Below are 18,310 nucleotides of genomic sequence, written 5' to 3'. Positions count from 1 at the left end.
TGAGTGGGGGAGGGGATGAAGGTGATAGGTCAGGGAAGAGAGGGTGGAGTGGATAGGTGGAAAAGGAGATAGGCAGGTAGGACAAGTCCGGACAAGTCCTGGGGACAGTGCTGAGCTGGAAGTTTGGAACTAGGGTGAGGTGGGGTAAGGGGAAATGAGGAAACTGTTGAAGTCCACATTGATGCCCTGGGGTTGAAGTGTTCCGAGGCGGAAGATGAGACATTCTTCCTCCAGGCGTCTGGTGGTGAGGGAGCGGCGGTGAAGGAGGCCCAGGACCTCCATGTCCTCTGCAGAGTGGGAGGGGGAGTTGAAATGTTGTGCCACGGGGCATTGTGGTTGATTGGTGCGGGTGTCCTGGAGATGTTCCCAGAGCACTTTAGGGTACATCTCTAGGACACCTGCACCAATCAACCATACCGCACCGTGGCCCAACATTTTAACTCCCCTCCCACTCTGCAGAGGGCATGGAGATCCTGGGCCTCCTTCGCCGCCGCTCCCTCACCACCAGACACCTGGAGGAAGAACGTCTCATCTTCCGCCTCGGAACATTTCAACCCCAGGGCATCAATGTGGACTTCAACAGTTTCCTCATTTCCCCTTACCCCACCTCACCCTAGTTCCAAACTTCCAGCTCAGCACTGTCCCCATGACTTGTCCGGACTTGTCCTACCTGCCTATTTCTTTTTCCACCTATCCACTCCACCCTCTCCTCCCTGACCTATCAGCTTAATCCCCTCCCCCAATCACTTATTGTACTCTACGCTACTTTCTCCCCACACCCACCCACCTCTAGCTTATCTCGCCACGCTTCAGGCTCTCTGCCTTTCTTCCTGAAGGGCTTTTGCCCGAAACGTCAATTTCGCTGCTCCTTGGATGCTGCCTGAACTGCTGTGCTCTTCCAGCACCACTATCCAGAATCTGGTTTCCAGCATCTGCAGTCAATGTTTTTACCCAACAGGATGGTTATTACAATTATTCAACATATCTGTCCACTTCAAAGTTACAACTTGCAGCTTCTGCCACAGGAATGATCAGATTTCTTTCTTCAGGTTTAAAGTGGCTTGCTATAGATACTGAGTGAGAGTGCATTTTTAGCTGTTGCTGTCATAACCATTGAGTCCTGGAGATTTCCAGTACAGAAAAAGGCCATTCATCTCATTATGTCCTCACCAGTCAAAAACAATCAACTGGGATTGTTCTGAGCCCATTTTCCAACACTTGGCCCATAGCCTTGGCATTGCAACTGCGTATCTTAAATACAAAAAGGGTTTCTGCCTCTAACACTCTTTGAGGCAATCAGTTCCAGATTGTCACTACCTGAGTGAAAAAAAAAGCTTTTCCTCACATCTCTCTAAATGCCTGCCCTTTACCTTAAATCTGAAAATCACACAACACCAGGTTATAGTCCAACAGGTTTATTTGGAAGCACTAGCTTTCGGAACACTGCTCCTTCAGCAGGTGGTTGTGGAGTATACTGGAATAACCTGGTTTTGTGTGGTTTTTAACTTTGTACACCCCAGTCCAACACTGGCACCTCCAAATCATGATGTTAAATCTTTGCTTCATGGTCATTAATCTCTCCATTAAGGGGAACAGTCCCTTCCTAAATACCCTATCTCTGCCCCTCATAATTGAAGACATCTCAATCATTTCTCCTCTCAATCTGCTCTACTCTAAGGGAAACAATCCAAGTCTGTCCAATCTCTCTTCATTACTGAAAGTCTCCAGCCCAGGCAATATTCTGATATATCTCCTCTGCACCATCTCTAGTGCTATCACATCTCTCCTTTTATTATGGATTTCAAATTTCACATGATACTTTAGCCGTGGCTTGACCAACATTTTATATAGTTTCAGCATAACTCTCCTATATTTACGCTCTTTGCCTCAGCAAATAAAGGCATGCAATGCATATGCCTTCTGAACCACTTATCCACTTGCCCTGATGAACATGCACACAAAGGTTGCTCTGATCCTTGGTGCTTCCCAGAGTCCCACTGGGTGCTCTGGTTTTCTCCCACAGTCCAAAGGTGCTAAATCCTCCATAGTATGCAAGGATGGGGGTTCGTCTGGGTGGGGATGCTCTCCAGAGGGTCGGTGTGGATTCAGTAGACTAAATGACCTGTTTGCACACTGTAAGGATTCTCTGAAGAAAGGCTGTTGGCTAGCCAAATTCAGCTGTGGTTTTAGAGGAATACAGGAAGTGCAGGAGCCAGTTAGAAGAGATAAAATGGGGCATGAAAATGGACTTGCAAACGGCATATGGGAGAATCCTAACATATTTTATGAACACAGGGAAGATGTTAACCAATGAAAGAGTAGGACCTATTAGGGACCTATGAGGCAATTTGTCTGTGAAAGATCTGGAAGGGTGTTAAATTAATATTTCTATTTGGTCTTCACCTGGAAAAGGAGAATGTTGGTACAGATTTCAGGAAAAGAACTGTGTGGAAGTTGCACATAAGAAAGGAGAGTTGTTGGAGCCTCTGTTGGACTTAAAAACAAATAGATCTCCAGGCCTGGATGAATTTTATGCTTGGCTGCTGTGGGAGGCAAGGTAGGAGATTGCAGGGCTCTGAAACAAATATTTAGTTTCTCTCTGGGCACGGTGTAAGATGCCAGAAGCAGTTATATCAGTGCAGACTCACTGGTCCAAAGAACTTTTCCTGCATTGGATAAATCTATTAATATATGCAGCCTCACATTTATACATATTGAATCTGATCAGTCCATTGTATCCTCCTATAATCTGAGGCCATTCTCCTCACTATTTATCACCTCAGAAGTGTTTACCTCATCTGCAATTAACTCATCAAACCTCTGATAAATCACAATCAGCAAGAGCCCCAAAAGTGACGCCCATGGTCCTACAGGACACAGACCTCCAGGTTGGAGAAGCACTCCTCAACCTCACCTCCTGCTTTCTGCCACTCAGCCAATTATGGATCCAATTTACCAATTTCTTTGAAGTCCATGGATGTTCAGAGTTTGTTGAACATTACTACGTTCTCTATCAGTCTCCTATGTGGGATCTTATTAAAAGCCCTGCTGAATTCTAAGTAGATGACATCAAAAGCATCGCCCTCATTCAGAGACCTGGTCACTTCTTTGAAAAATTAAATCACGTGGGTCAGATTTGATATCCCTGTAGAGGGGATGTGGCTGTGGTAGTGAGTCTGTTTGAGGACGTGGCTGAAGAGCTTCAGGGCGGAAGAGATGACCTAGGGTGTGCAGTAAGAGAGGGACTCACTGAGGTCCTTGTAGAGGGATCCTTGCAGATGTGATATCCCCTCAACAACAAAGGATGGGGATTCGTCTGGGTGGGGATGCTCTCCAGAGGGTCGGTGTGGATTCAGTAGGCTAAATGACCTGTTTACACACTGTAAGGATTCTCTGAAGAAAGGCTGTTGGCTAGCCAAATTCAGCTGTGGTTTTAGAGGAATACAGGAAGTGCAGGAGCCAGTTAGAAGAGATAAAATGGGGCATGAAAATGGACTTGCAAACGGCATATGGGAGAATCCTAAGATATTTCAACAACGCCATACTAACTGTCCCCAAGATATGTCGCTAAGTTCCCCGAGTTCCCAAGTCTTCATGTCTTTCTCCATGGTAACACAGAGGAGAAATATTCATTGAGAACCTCACCCATCTTCTGTACTTCGACACACACAATGTCCACCTTGGTCCTTGAGGGGCCCTATTCTCTTTTTAGTTATTCATTTTCCTTTAAAATACTTAAAGCACATTTTTGGATTCACCCTAATCTTCGCAGCCAAGCCTATCTATACCCCCTTTTCACCCTCCTGATTCTCTTCTTCAGTAAACCCTTGTATTCCATATACATCTCCAGGGATTCCATTGATCCTAGCGGCCTTACTTGAGACACGCCTCCTTTTTATTCTGGTCAAAGCTTCAATATTTCATGTCATTCTGGGTTTCCTATTCCTGCCAAACTTGCCCTTCACCTTACAGGAATATACAGACCTTGAACTCTAACTATCTCACTTTTAATGTCCCCCTACTTGCCAGAGGTCACTTTGCCTGCAAAGAAAAACTCCAATTTCTAACATGTAAGCTCTTAATTACTTCCTTCAAAGTTTGCCTTGACTAAAATTAGAACTTGAAATCGTGGACCAGTTTTGTCCTTCTCCATAGATTTTTTAAAAAATGAATAGAACTATGGTCACAGGTTCCAAACTATCATGTCTGTCATCTGTCCTGCCCTATTTCCCAAGAGCATGTTGAGTCTTGCCCCTTTCAGAGTTGGAGCCTCTATCTTTTGCTTGAGGAGACTTTCATAAATGCACTGAACAAATCCCACCCCATCTAAGCTCAGACAGAACTCAGGCAGTTCCAGTCTATGTGAGGGAAAAATCAAATCTCTGACTATGGCAACCCTATTGCCACTGCATGTCTTCCTAATCCACCTGCATATTTGTTCCTCTAATTCCTGTTGTCTATTTGGGGGCCGAAACAGCAACCCCAATAATATCACTATTCACCTCTTATTTCACTGGATGATTTTTCAGTTATTTCATCTCTGTGATACTTGCCTTTTTAAAAATGCAACTCCCCCTTCCATCTTTCCACCACCTCTGTCCTGCCTAAAGCATCTGTTCCCTGGTACATTAAGCTGCCAGTCCTGTCCCTCCCTTAGCCATGTTTCTATAATGGCTATAATATCCCAGTCTCACATTTTTATCTATGCCCTGAGTTTGTCGGCCTTACCTGTCAGCCCTCTTGCATTGAAATAAATGCAATTTAATCCACCAGGCATTCCTTGCTTCCTGTCATATTCCAGCCTGATCTGTCTTTTCCACCTATTCTTTCTGATTACTGTATCTCCTTCCAGCCTCACAGTTGTGGAAACCACCCCCCTGCAATCAATTTAAAACCTCCCTTCAGCACTAGCAAACCTGGCAGCCAAAGTATTGGTCAACCTCCAGTTCAAATGCAAACTGTCACCCTTGAACAGGTCACCTCTGCCCCAGAAAAGATCCCAATGATCTAAAAATCTGAATCTTTGCCCCTGCACCAAACTTGAGCCATGCATTCATCGACCATACCTTTCTGTTCTTACCCTCACTAACACATGGCACTGGATGTAATTGAAAGATGATCACCAATGAAGTCCTCGTTTTCAACATTTTCCTAGGCTCTCTACAATCTGGAGGATCTCTTCCCTATTTCGACCTGTGTCATTTGTGTCAAAATGCCCGATGACTTCCAGCCATTCACCCTCACTCTTGAGAATGTTCAGCAGCTGTTCTGAGACATCTCGATCTGACACCTGGGAGTCAACATATCATCATCAATTCCAGTTTGTGGCCACAGAATCTCTTATCTGTCCACCTGACAATCGAATCCCCTACCACTGAGGTGCTCTTACCTCTGTACCACAGAGCCTGTTCTAGTGCCACTAAATTGGCTATTGCTTCTTTCCCCTGAATGGTCATTCCCCCCAGCATGTCCAAAATGGTCCAAAATGTTATACTTGTTTTTGAGTGGAATGGCCACAGGGGAATACTGCACTCTCTGCCTACTCCTTTTGTCAAAGAGCTGGGTGACCACCAGGGTCAGTTAGACTTGAAACGTCAGCTCTTTTCTCTCCTTACAGATGCTGCCAGACCTGCTGAGATTTTCCAGCATTTTCTCTTTTGGTTTCAGATTCCAGCATCTGCAGTAATTTGCTTTTATCTCAAATGATCTAGCTCCCTAAAACGGGCTACCAGGAGCTGCAGCTGGGTGCACTCCTTTACATGCAGTCCTCAGGGATGATGGAAGTCTCATTGAGCTCCCACATCCTGCTGTAAGAACATGCGACTGGCCTAACTACTATCTTAACTGCTGTAAAGCTAACATGTAAAAAGAACTTTGCATGAGCGTATCTGTACGTTTGCTGAGCAACTGTTCTCTGAAGTTTCTTGAGCCAAAGCACTTCCTCTATGTCCAACAAAATTTTTACAATAGCACATTTCTCAACCACTCCACTTTTATTTTTGGTTAGAGAAGGAGGGAAACAATGGAGTAATGTAGTATTTGGCCCTTAATTTTTTTTTTATTTCAAAAATATACTTTATTTAAAGAACTTTTTGGTACCTGTACAGTTGGTGATGTCATTCTGATGTATACTGTCTTTACAATCAGAGAACAGACTGCGTCATTGGTATTTACAATTTTATATGTTAACCATCCAGCATCTTGGCATTTAGTTGAGGCGACAGCAGAGCCCAATTACTGAATGAGCCTCCTGTTATTCTTTGACAAAAGGTACTTACACGGTCGTCTTTCCCACTACATCTTGGTAGCAGCTGCCCAAGCTTCAGTGCATCCCACAGCACATAGTCCTGGACCTTGGAATGTGCGAGTCTGCAACACTCAGTCAGAGTCAACTTCTTCAGCTGAAAGACCAGCAAGTTTCGAGTAGACCAAAGAGCATCTTTCACTGAGTTGATGATCCTCCGGGCACAGTTATGTTCATCTCAGTGTGCATCCCCGGGAACAGACAGTAGAGCACGGCGCTGCTCGGGACGAATCTACACAAATACCACTGCATTCCTCTCCAGACTTCCTTGCATAGGCACATTCCAGAAGGAGGTGTGTGACAGTCTCATCAAGGGCAGCCGCTTCAAGGGCAGCATGCGGTGGTGCAGAGAGTCTGGGCATGCATAAAGGATATCACAGGCAGAGCCCTTCTCACCACTAGCCATGCGATGTCTTGGTGCTTGTTTGAAAGTTCTGGCAATGAGGCATTCTACCAAATGACTTTGACAGTCTTCTCAGGGAACTGAGAAAAGGAGAAGGAGGATCCTGTTGAGCAAAGGATCTCAAGGATCCCAACACTACGTGCTGTGCCACATATAACACACCTGTGCCACATATAACAGCACTGAGAGTACCTCAGACCTGATGACCAGGTTTTTACCCACAATGCAGAGCGACTGTTGCTCCCATCGGCACGGTTTCTGCCTTACTTTACTAATTCACTCCTCTCAAGACTTAGCGCCCGCTTCAGCCCCTCTGAACCAAATACGCAGCACCGTCAGGTAGTCAGTCCTGATGGTGATGGGGATACCGGATTGGCCGAGGAGAAAGTGAGGTCTGCAGATGCTGGAGTATCAGAGCTGAAAATGTGTTGCTGGAAAAACGCAGCAGGTCAGGCAGCATCCAAGGAACAGGAAATTTGACGTTTCGGGCATAAGCCCTTCATCAGGATGAAGGGCTTATGCCCGAAATGTCGAGTTTCCTGTTCCTTGGATGCTGCCTGACATACAGGATTGGCCTGCCCAGTTCCCAAAGAGCATGGCCTTGCTTTTGCCCTGGTTTACCTTGACTCCCAAGGTCCATTCAAACTGATCGCAGATGCACGTGAGTCTGTGCACAGACACCAGGTCCAAGCAGAAAGCAGCGATGTCATCTATGTACAGGGAGGCCTTAACCTGTAGGCCCCCACCACCAGGAATAGTCACCCATCTCAGGCTCATATCCTTCCTGATGGACTTGGCAAATGGTTCACTACAGCACACAAACAACAGGAGAGAGAGAGGGCAGCCCTGCCTGACTCCAGATCTGACTGGGAAGCTATCTGATTCCCACGCATTGATTGAGACTGCACTGACAATGTTGGTGTAGAGCAGTCTGATCCAATTGCAGATTCCCTCCTCAAAGCCCATTTTGGAGAGAACATCTCTCATGTAAGTATGCGATATTGTGTCAAAGGCTTCCTCCTTGTCCGGACTGATGAGGCAGGCATCCACCCCTCTGTCCTGCACGTAGGCAATCATATTCATGAGAAGAGTGAGACTCTTCCTGCCCGGTACAGTGCAGGTTTGGTCATGATAAATCACCGATCCTAGAGCAGACCTGACCCGGTTGGCGATGACCTTTGCCAAGATTTTGTAATTTACTTTTAGCAGTGAGATTGGTCGCTAATTTCTAATTTCCTCCTTCTCCCTCTTCTGCTTGTAGATGAGGTGATGATGCCTTTCCTCATGGGTTTGCTCATGCTACTTGCCAGAAGCATACAGACATACACCTCCAGCAGGTCCTGGCCAATCAAGTCCCATAGAGCAGAATACAGGTCGACTAGTAAGCCATCGCTTCCGGGAGCTGTATTCTTTTTGAAGAACTTGAAGGCCTTGGTCAGCTCATCCAAAGATAGTGGTTGGTCCAGCCTCTCCCATGTTCTGTTGTCTACGACCTCTGTGACAGAGGACAGGAACAACTAGGAGGCTGCGCTGTCGGTTGGCTTTGAGTCAAACAGACTGGCACAGAAGAATTTGCTTATCCTCATGATGTCAGCCTGAGATGACATTACTGAGCCACCTTCTTACTTCAAGCTGCTGAGCACTGAGCTCTCCTTGTGCACCTTCTGGAAGATGAAACATGAGCACATCTCATTCTGCTCCACAGAACAGACCCTGGATCGGAATATTATGTTGGAGGCCACAAAGACAAAGAGTGAAGCTTGTTGGCCCTTCATCTCCTGAAGGTCCTCTGTGACATCGACCTCCATCGTCTGCAGCAGGAGCAGGTTCTGCATACTTTCCTGGAGCTGGGACAGCTTTCCCCGCCTCTCTCTCGCCTCTTGAACTGCTTTGTGTTCTCAAGTTCCAGGAGTTGGGACAGTTTCCTGGGGTCAACAACTTTGTGTTCAGCTTCCACATTCCTTTACTAGCCTGCTGTAGATGATAATCAGCCAGCAGGAGACAGTGGTCAGAAAAGAACACCGACTTGACATCAGTGGATCTGACCAAGAACGTTCGGGACACAAACGGATAATCCATCCTTAAGTGGATAGATTCGTCTGCCAGTGACCGTGTGTATCCACACTGCGCTCCACTGCAGGGGTGCAGGGGTGCAGGGGGTGCTGAAGACATTGAAGACATCATGTAGCTTGGCATCTTTGACTGTTTCCATCAGAACTGTTCCCCCCCCCCACCAGCCAGATCATCCATCTGCATCAATGATACAGTTGAGGTCTCCAGCCAGAATGACTGGCCTGGACGTAGCCAGTAACAGTGAGAGCTGGTATAAGAAGACCAACCCCAGTCTTACCCATTGGGACATACACATTAACTAGTTGCAGGGGAGCATTTCTTTACATAACATCAGTGATGAGGAAGCGCCCACCCACTACCTCCTTAACCTCAAAGATAGTGGCGTTGCCTCCCCAGAGCAGGATACCCAAGCTGGAGGAACGGTTATCATTGCCTCCTGACCAAACTGATGGCCCATGAGCCCAGAAGCTTGACCATCTCCTGTAACTGCTGAGATGCAATATCCCACACTCCTGCAGAAACAGGACATCAGCTTTAACGTTGACTATGAAGGCCAAAGTAGAAATACATCATGTAGAGTATTTAATGCTATGCATCTTAATGCTAGCAATTTTAGCACCCATTTTACAGTTGATGAGGTTACTGCTGTCATTGTCACAGCTGTCTGCACTCCCGTGGTGTAGGCAAACTGTTGGATCCTCACAGGGCTAAGATAGCTGCCCAGCTTCTCACTGGGGTCATTTCCCTGCTTTGCTATCATCAGGCCAAGACCAGGTTCCACACAGTCCAATTCTGTGTCTGACAGAGGGGTTGCCAGAGGATTGCAGCTGCTAGTTTTTTTTATTTCAAAAGTATACTTAATTCATAAAATATTTTGATGATATGTACAGTTGGTCATGCCATACATACATAAACATTCCATTTCTTTGCTTACGGAGATAGGGTAATTATTCGCATATACAGGTTTGTACATTTACTATCCATATATTTAGCTGAGGCGTCACACTTCCTGAGTGGGCCCCCACAGTGGCAGCAGTTGCCCAAGCTTTACCTCAACACATAGTCCAGGATCTTGGAATGTGCCAGTCTGCAATAATCAGTCGGGGTCAGCTCCTTCAGCTGGAAGATCAACAGGTTTCGGACAAACCAAAGAGCATCTTTCACCAAGTTGATGATCCTGCAGGCACAGTTAATGTTTTTCTCAGTGCACGCTCCAGGGAACAGATAGTAGAGCACAGAGTCCCACATCACAGAGCTGTTCCGGACAGACCTCAACAAACACCACTGCATTCATCTCCAGACTTCCTTTGTGTAGGCACATTCCAGAAGTAGGTGTGTGACAGTCTCCTCCCCTCCACAACCACTTTGAGGGCAGCATGTGGTGCAGCAGAGAGTCCAGGCATGTATGAAGAATCTCACAGGCAGAGCCCTTCCCACCACCAGCCAAACCATGTCTTGGTGCTGGTTGGAAGAGTTGCTCTGCACCTAGTTTTTTTTAAATTCAAAAATATACTTTATTCATAAAATAATTTGATGGCCCGTACAGTTAGTCATGCCATACATACATAAACATTTACATACAGAGATCAGAATTTATCATTTTTATATACAGGTCTGTACATTTAGCAATCATGTCCATATATTTAGCTGAGGCATCAGCAAAGCCAAATTATTGTGTGGGCCCCCTGTTCTTCTTCCGCTACGCATCTAGGTACCCGGAGCCGTGGAGCAATGGGCATCAGCTGTAAGACTGTCCCCAGCCTTAACTACTCCTTGACACCTAGCTTATGACAAACTACTCTTCAGTTCAGGTGGCTGCCTTTCCTCAGAGGTTGTCTTACTGGGATCCTCCTATCTGCTGCAAATGTGTTGCTGGTCAAAGCACAGCAGGTTAGGCAGCATCTCAGGAATAGAGAATTCGACGTTTCGAGCATAAGCCCTTCATCAGGAATAAGAGAGAGAGAGCCAAGCAGGCTGAGATAAAAGGTAGGGAGGAGGGACTAGGGGGAGGGGCGATGGAGGTGGGATAGGTGGAAGGAGGTCAAGGTGAGGGTGATAGGCCGGAGTGGGGTGGGGGCGGAGAGGTCAGGAAGAGGATTGCAGGTTAGGAGGGCGGTGCTGAGTTGAGGGAACCGACTGAGACAAGGTGGGGGGAGGGGAAATGAGGAAGCTGGAGAAATCTGAATTCATACCTTGTGGTTGGAGGGTTCCCAGGCGGAAGATGAGGCGCTCCTCCTCCAGCCGTCGTGTAGTTGTGTTCTGCCGGTGGAGGAGTCCAAGGACCTGCATGTCCTCGGTGGAGTGGGAGGGGGAGTTAAAGTGTTGAGCCACGGGGTGATTGGGTTGATTGGTTCGGGCGGCCCAGAGGTCCCAATTCCTTCGTCTCCGCCGCATCTGCTCCCAGGAGGACCAATTCCAACACCGCACAACCCAGATGGCCTCCTTCTTCAAGGACCGCAGATTCCCCCAGACGTGATCGACGATGCCCTCCACCGCATCTCCTCCACTTCCCGCTCCTCCGCCCTTGAGCCCCGCTCCTCCAACCGCCACCAAGACAGAACCCCACTGGTTCTCACCTACCACCCCACCAACCTGCGCATACAACGTATTATCCGCCGCCATTTCCGCCACCTCCAAACGGACCCCATCACCAAGGATATATTTCCCTCCCCTCCCCTATCAGCGTTCCGCAAGGACCACTCCCTTCGTGACTCCCTTGTCAGATCCACACCCCCCACCAACCCAACCTCCACCCCCGGCACCTTCCCCTGCAACCGCAGGAAATGTAAAACTTGCGCCCACACCTCCACACTCACTTCCCTCCAAGGCCCCAAGGGATCCTTCCATATCCGCCACAAGTTCACCTGTACCTCCACACACATCATCTATTGCATCCGCTGCACCCGATGTGGCCTCCTCTATATTGGTGAGACAGGCTGCTTACTTGCGGAACGCTTCAGAGAACACCTCTGGGCCGCCCGAACCAACCAACCCAATCACCCCGTGGCTCAACACTTTAACTCCCCCTCCCACTCCACCGAGGACATGCAGGTCCTTGGACTCCTCCACCGGCAGAACACAACTACACGACGGCTGGAGGAGGAGCGCCTCATCTTCCGCCTGGGAACCCTCCAACCACAAGGTATGAATTCAGATTTCTCCAGCTTCCTCATTTCCCCTCCCCCCACCTTGTCTCAGTCGGTTCCCTCAACTCAGCACCGCCCTCCTAACCTGCAATCCTCTTCCTGACCTCTCCGCCCCCACCCCACTCCGGCCTATCACCCTCACCTTGACCTCCTTCCACCTATCCCACCTCCATCGCCCCTCCCCCTAGTCCCTCCTCCCTACCTTTTATCTCAGCCTGCTTGGCTCTCTCTCTCTTATTCCTGATGAAGGGCTTATGCTCGAAACGTCGAATTCTCTATTCCTGAGATGCTGCCTAACCTGCTGTGCTTTGACCAGCAACACATTTGCAGCTGTGATCTCCAGCATCTGCAGACCTCATTTTTTACTGGGATCCTCCTATGCAAATTTTACCCCGACAGCCAATCCATGATGTTGCAGTCCTCTGCAGGTCCTTTTCACATTTTTCTGTCCGTGTGACATTTAAAATCATAAATGCTTAGGTGTTTGGCATTTCAGACAAACTGTATTTCAGAGGGTTGTGAAGCTGGGGTAGCAGTTCCGATGGGAAAATTTCAAAATAAGAATTAGAATTTCAATATCTTAGTGCTTTGGCATACAGTGAGGACAGACTGAAGACAGGATGAAATGAATTGGGTGTGATGGAGAGAGAGATGTGGGGAGAGACAGAGAGAGACAGAGACAGGTGGACATAGAGACAGAGAAGAGCTGGAGAGAAAAGAGAGGCGGAGAGAGAGAGAGACAGGCAGAGTGAGAGAGATATAGATAGATAGACAGAGAGAGAGAGACACAGTCGAGGAGAGATAGAGAGAGATGTGGGGACAGAGAGACAGGCGGAGATAGAGACAGAGAGAGAGAAACAGTTGGAGAGCAAGGGAGAGAGAGAGAATGAGAGAGAAAGAGACAGAGAGAGGCAGAAAGAAGTAGGCAGGGAGAAAGAGAGAGTGAGAGAGACAGGCGGGGAGAGAGTGAGAAAGAGAAAAAAGACAGTTGGAGAGAGAGAGAATGAGACAAAGAAAAAGAGAGAAAGAGATCAACAAGCGCAGAAAAAAAGAGAGAGATGAAGAACGAGAGACAGCGACAGAGAGAGGGAGAGACAGGTATGTAGACCAAGAGACAGACAGGTGGAGAGAGAGAGAGACAAAAAGCTAGAGAGAAAGAGAAAGAGAGGGAGAGACAGGCTAGGAGACAGAAAGTGACAGAGAGAGGCAGGCAGGGAGGAAGAGAGAGAGAGAGATTGAGAGAGACAGGCAGGGAGAGAGAGAGAGAAAAACAGAGACAGGTGAGAGACACACAGAGTGAAAGACAAAGAGAGGGAAGCAGGGAGGAAGAGAGAGAGTGACAAGTGTGGAGGAAGTGAGAGAGAGAAACAGAGACAGGTGCGAGAGAGAGAGTCATAGAGACGGAGGGAGGGGTAGAGAGACACACAGGGAGACAGAGAGAGAGAGAAAGGCTGACAGACAGGTGGAGAGAGAGAGAAGGAGAGACAGACAGGCAAAGAGAGAGAGATTAATAGATAGATAGACAGCTGGAGAGAGAGAGAAAGAGGTGGGCACGTGCAGAGAGAGAGAGAGATGGATAGAGAGAGTGAGTGCGAGAGAGAGAGACAGACAGAGAACTGCGAGGGGGTAGAACGAGAGAGACAGAGACAGGCAGGTGAAGTTAGAGAGAGAGAGAAAGAGAGAGAGAGACAAGTGGAGAGAGAGACAAGTGGAGAGAGAGAGAGAGAGAGAGAGAGAGGAAGAGACAGACAGGCGGAGAGAGAGAAGAGAGAGAGACAGACAGGCAGACAGAGATAGAGAGTGAGTGAGAAACAGCTGGAGGGAGATAGAGAGACAGAGTGAGTGAGACACAGGCAGAGAGAGAGAGACAGAGAGAGAGGAAGAGAGGGAGAGACAGGCTAGGAGACAGAGAGAGTGACAGACAGAGAGAGGCAGGCCAGGAGGAAGAGAGAGTGAGAGGGGAAGAGAGAGAGAGACAGATAGGGGTGGAGAGGGGTAGAAACACAGAGACACAGACACAGACAGATGGAGTTAGAGAGAGAGAGAAAGAAACAACTGGAGAGAGAGAGAGAAAGAGTGGAAGAGACAGACAGGCGCAGATAGAGAGAGAGAAAGATAGAAAGATAGAGAGTGAGAAACAGCTGGAGAGCGAGTGAGAGACAGGTGGGGAGAGAGAATGAGAGAAAGAGAAGTGGGCAGGGAGAAAGAGAGAGAGAGATGGCGAGGGAGTGTGAGAGAGAAACACAGTTGGAGAGAGAGAGCAATAGAAAGAAAGAAAGGAAAAGCTCGACATGAGCAGAGAGAAAAAGAGAGAGAGAGACATAAAGAGCGAGCGAGACAGGCATGTAGAGTGATAGACAGAGAGCAACAGATAGACAGGCAGAGAGAGAGAGAGAGAGAGAGAGAAAGTGAGAGAAAGAGAGAAAACAAGAGACAAGTGGGAGAGATGCAGAGAGAGGGAGAGAGAGGCAGGTATGGAGAGACAGAGAGCTAGACAGACAGGCCTGAAGGGAGAGGGGGAAGAGAGAGAGAGACAGGAGAGGTAGGAAAGAGAGTGTGTGAGAGAGAGATAGAGAGAGACAAGTTGAGGGGGAGGGAGGTAGATAGGTAGATAGAAAGACAGGCGACGAAAGATAGAAAGACATATGCTCAGAGAATGGTGTTCTCTGTCAGATACACAGGCACGCATGTTCTCAGACAGATACATAGGCACTGCTATTCTCACTCAGCTAGACAAGCACTGGTGTTCTCTATAAGATAAACAGGGACTGCTGTTCTCCATAAAATACACAGGACAGGGAGAAAGAGAGAGAGAGGCGTGGAGAGAGTGAGAAAGAGAAAAGCGACAGTTGGAGAGAGAGTGAGAGAAAGAAAGAGAGAGAAAGAGATCGACAGGTGCAGGGAGAAAGAGAGAGATGGAGAGTGAGAGACAGCAACAGAGAGAGGGAGAGACAGGCATGTAGAGCGAGAGACAGACAGACAGGCGGAGATAGAGAAAAAGAGAGAGCTGGAGAGAGAGAGGGAAAGAGAGGGAGAGACAGTCTCGGAGACAGAGACAGTGACATACAGAGAGAGGCAGGCAGGGAGGAAGAGAGAGTGTGAGCTGCAGGGAGGGAGTGAGAAAGAGAAACAGAGACAAGCGGGAGAGAGAGAGTGAGAGAGAGTGAGAGAGAGAGAAGAGAGAGAGAGAGACAGATGGATGCGGGGAGGGATAGAGGCACAGAAACAGAGACACAGACAGAAACAACTGGAGGGAGAGAGGAAGAAACAGACAGGCGGAGGGAGAAAGTGAGAGATAGAGAGTAAGAAACAACTGGAGAGAGATAGAAGATAGAGAGAGCGCGCGAGTGAAACATAGGCGGAGAGAGAGAATGAGAGAGAGAGAGAGACAGAGAGAGGTAGGCAGGGACAAAGAGAGGGACAAAGAGAGAGACAGATGGCGAGGGAGTGCGAGAGAGAAACAGACAGTTGGAGAGAGAGAGAGAGCAGGAGGAAGAAAGAAAGAAAGAGATCGACATGAGCAGAAAGAAAGAGAGAGAGAGAGAGGTGGAGAGCGAGAGACAGAGAGAGACAGGCATGTAGAGTGATAGAGAGAGCAACAGACAGACAGGCTGAGAGGGACAGAGAAAGTGAGAGAAAGAGAGAAAGCAAGAGACAAGTGGGAGAGACACAGAGAGAGGAAGAGAGAGGCAGGTATGGAGAGAGACAGAGCTAGACAGACAGGCACGAAAAGGAAAGTGGGAAGAGAGAGAGAGAGAGACCGGTGGGGTGGGTGAGAGAGAGAGTGTGTGTGTGAGAGAGGCAGACAGACAGACAGGCTGAGGGCGAGAGAGATAGATAGGTAGGTAGATAGAGAGAGATAGGCGACGAAAGATAGAGAGACATATACTCAGGGAATGGTGTTCTCTCTCAGATGCACAGGCACTGCTGTTCTCTGTCAGATACACAGGGACTGCTGTTCACTCTCAGAAAACAGGGATTGCTCTTCTCTGTAAGATACACAGGCACTGATGTTCTCTCCCAGATGTACAGGGTCAGCTATTCTCTCTCAGATACACAGGGACTGCTGTATTCAGCAAAATACAGAGGCACGCATGTTCTCAGTCAGATACACAGGCACTGCTGTTCTCACTCAGCTAGACAAGCACTGGTGTTCTCTGTAAGATACACAGGGACTGCTGTTCTCCATAAAATACACAAGACAGGGAGAAAGAGAGAGAGAGAGGCGTGGAGAGAGTGAGAAAGAAAAAAGTGACAGTTGGAGAGAGAGCAAGAGAAAGAAAGAGAGAGAAAGAGATCGACAGGTACTGAGATAAAGAGAGAAATGGAGAGCGAGAGACAGCAACAGAGAGAGAGAGGGAGAGACAGGCTTGTAGTGCGAGAGACAGACAGACAGCGGAGATAGATAGAGAGAAAGAGACAAGCAGGATGCAAGAGAGAGAGTGAGAGAGACAGAGAGGGAGGGTGCGAGAGAGATAGTGAGACAGAGGGAGAGAGACAAACTGGGTGGGGGGTTGGAGAGCGATAGATAGGTAGCTATAGATAGACAGGTGAGGAGAGATAGAGAGAGAGATGTGAGGAGAGACAGAGAGAGAGACAGCGGCAGGTGGAGATAGAGACAGAGAAGAGCTGGAGAGAAAAGAGAGAGTGTGACAGGAGCTGAGAGAGAAAGAGACAGGTAGAGTGACAGAGATGTAGATAAATAGACAGAGGGAGAGAGAGAGACAGTCGAGGAGAGATAGAGAGAGATGTGGGGAGATAGAGAGAGAGACAAGCGGAGATAGAGACAGAGAGAGCCTTTGGGTTTTCCCTAATCCTACCAACCAAGGACTTTTCATGTCCCCTCCTTGCTGCTCTTAGCTCTCTCTTTAGATCCTTCCTGGCTACCTTATAACTCTCAATCGCCCCAATTGAACCTTCATGCCTCATCTTTACATAGGCCACCTACAAGGGATTTAACAAGGGATTCCAATTCCTTATTAAACCACGGCTCCCTCGCATGACCCTTTCCTCCCTGCCTGACAGGTACATACTTTTTTTTTAGATTACTTACAGTGTGGAAACAGGCCCTTCGGCCCAACAAGTCCACACCAACCAGCCAAAGCGCAATCCACCCATACCCCTACATTTACCCCTTACCTAACACTATGGGCAATTTAGCATGGCCAATTCACCTGACCCGCACATCTTTGGACTGTGGGGGGAAACCAGAGCACCCGGAGGAAACCCACGCAGACACAGGGAGAACGTGCAAACTCCATACAGTCAGTCGCCTGAGTCGGGAATTGAACCCCAGTCTCAGGTGCTGTGAGGCAGCAGTGCTAACCACTGTGTCACCGTGCCACCCACTTATCAAGGACACTCAATTTTTGCTCCTTGAACAAGCTCCACTATCGATTGCATCCTTCCCCTGAAGGCTACTTTTCAAAGCCAAGCATCCTAAGTCATGTCTCACCGCATCATAATTTCCCTGCCCCCAGCTATAACTCTTGCCCTGCAGTGCACACTTATCCCTCTCCATCACCAGAGTAAAAGTCACCGAATTGTGGTCACTGTCCCCAAAGTGCTCACCTACCTCCAAGTCTAACACCTGGCCTGGTTCGTTACCCAGAACCAAATCCAGTATGGCCTCACCTCTCGTTGGCCTGTCTACATTTTGTGTCAGGAAACCCTCCTGCACACATTGGACAAACACCGACCCATCTAACGTACTCGAGCTATAGCTTCCCTAGTCAATATCTGGAAAGTTAAAGTCCCCCATAACAACCACCCTATTACTTTCACTCTTCTCCTCGCAATCCTTTCATCTACATCTCTAGAGTTATTAGGAGGCCTGTAGAAAACTCCTAACAGGGTGCCCTCACCTTTCCTATTTCTAACCTCAGCCCAAACTACCTCAGATGGCGAGTCCATCCATCGTCCTTTCCACTGCTGTAATACTATCTTTGACAAGCAATGCCACACCTCCCCCTCTTTTACCCCACCTCTGACCTAACTAAAACATTTAAACCCTGGAACCTGCAGCAGCCAATCCTGTCCCTGTTCTACCCATATCTCCATAATAGCCACAAAATCGAAATCCCAGGTACCAACCCACGCTGCAAGTTCACCTACCTTATTTCGTATACTTCTCGCATTGAAGTATACACACTTCAAGCCACCTTCCTGTTTACAGACACCCTCCTTCGAGATTGATGCCATGTTCCTAACCTCCCTACACTACAGGTCCTGCATCCTAAGACTACAGTCTAGGTTCCCATGCCCCTGCAGAGTTAGTTTAGCCCCCCCCCCCCAAAAAAAGCACTCGCAAACCTCCCCCCAAGGATACTGGTTCAGGTATAGACCATCCTGTTCATAGAGGTCCCACCTTCCCCAGAAAGAACT

At 48.1% G+C, this 18,310-nt stretch overlaps 1 protein-coding gene across 1 annotated transcript in view; it reads left to right on the top strand.

The window, feature by feature from the left end:
- tespa1 (thymocyte expressed, positive selection associated 1) overlaps nt 1–9,621 on the top strand; it is a 118,671-nt gene extending 109,050 nt beyond the window's left edge. The window contains exon 9 of the mRNA XM_060846996.1: nt 7,969–9,621. Within this exon, the coding sequence (XP_060702979.1) occupies nt 7,969–8,228 (260 nt within the window). The 3' untranslated portion in view covers nt 8,229–9,621. The remainder of the gene's footprint in view (nt 1–7,968) is intronic.
- Nucleotides 9,622–18,310: the final 8,689 nt, after the last annotated feature.

Source organism: Hemiscyllium ocellatum, chromosome 29 (assembly GCF_020745735.1).
Source record: "Hemiscyllium ocellatum isolate sHemOce1 chromosome 29, sHemOce1.pat.X.cur, whole genome shotgun sequence".
In the NCBI taxonomy this organism is placed as follows: Eukaryota; Metazoa; Chordata; class Chondrichthyes; order Orectolobiformes; family Hemiscylliidae; genus Hemiscyllium; species Hemiscyllium ocellatum.
This window is presented reverse-complemented; position numbering and strand designations above follow the sequence as displayed.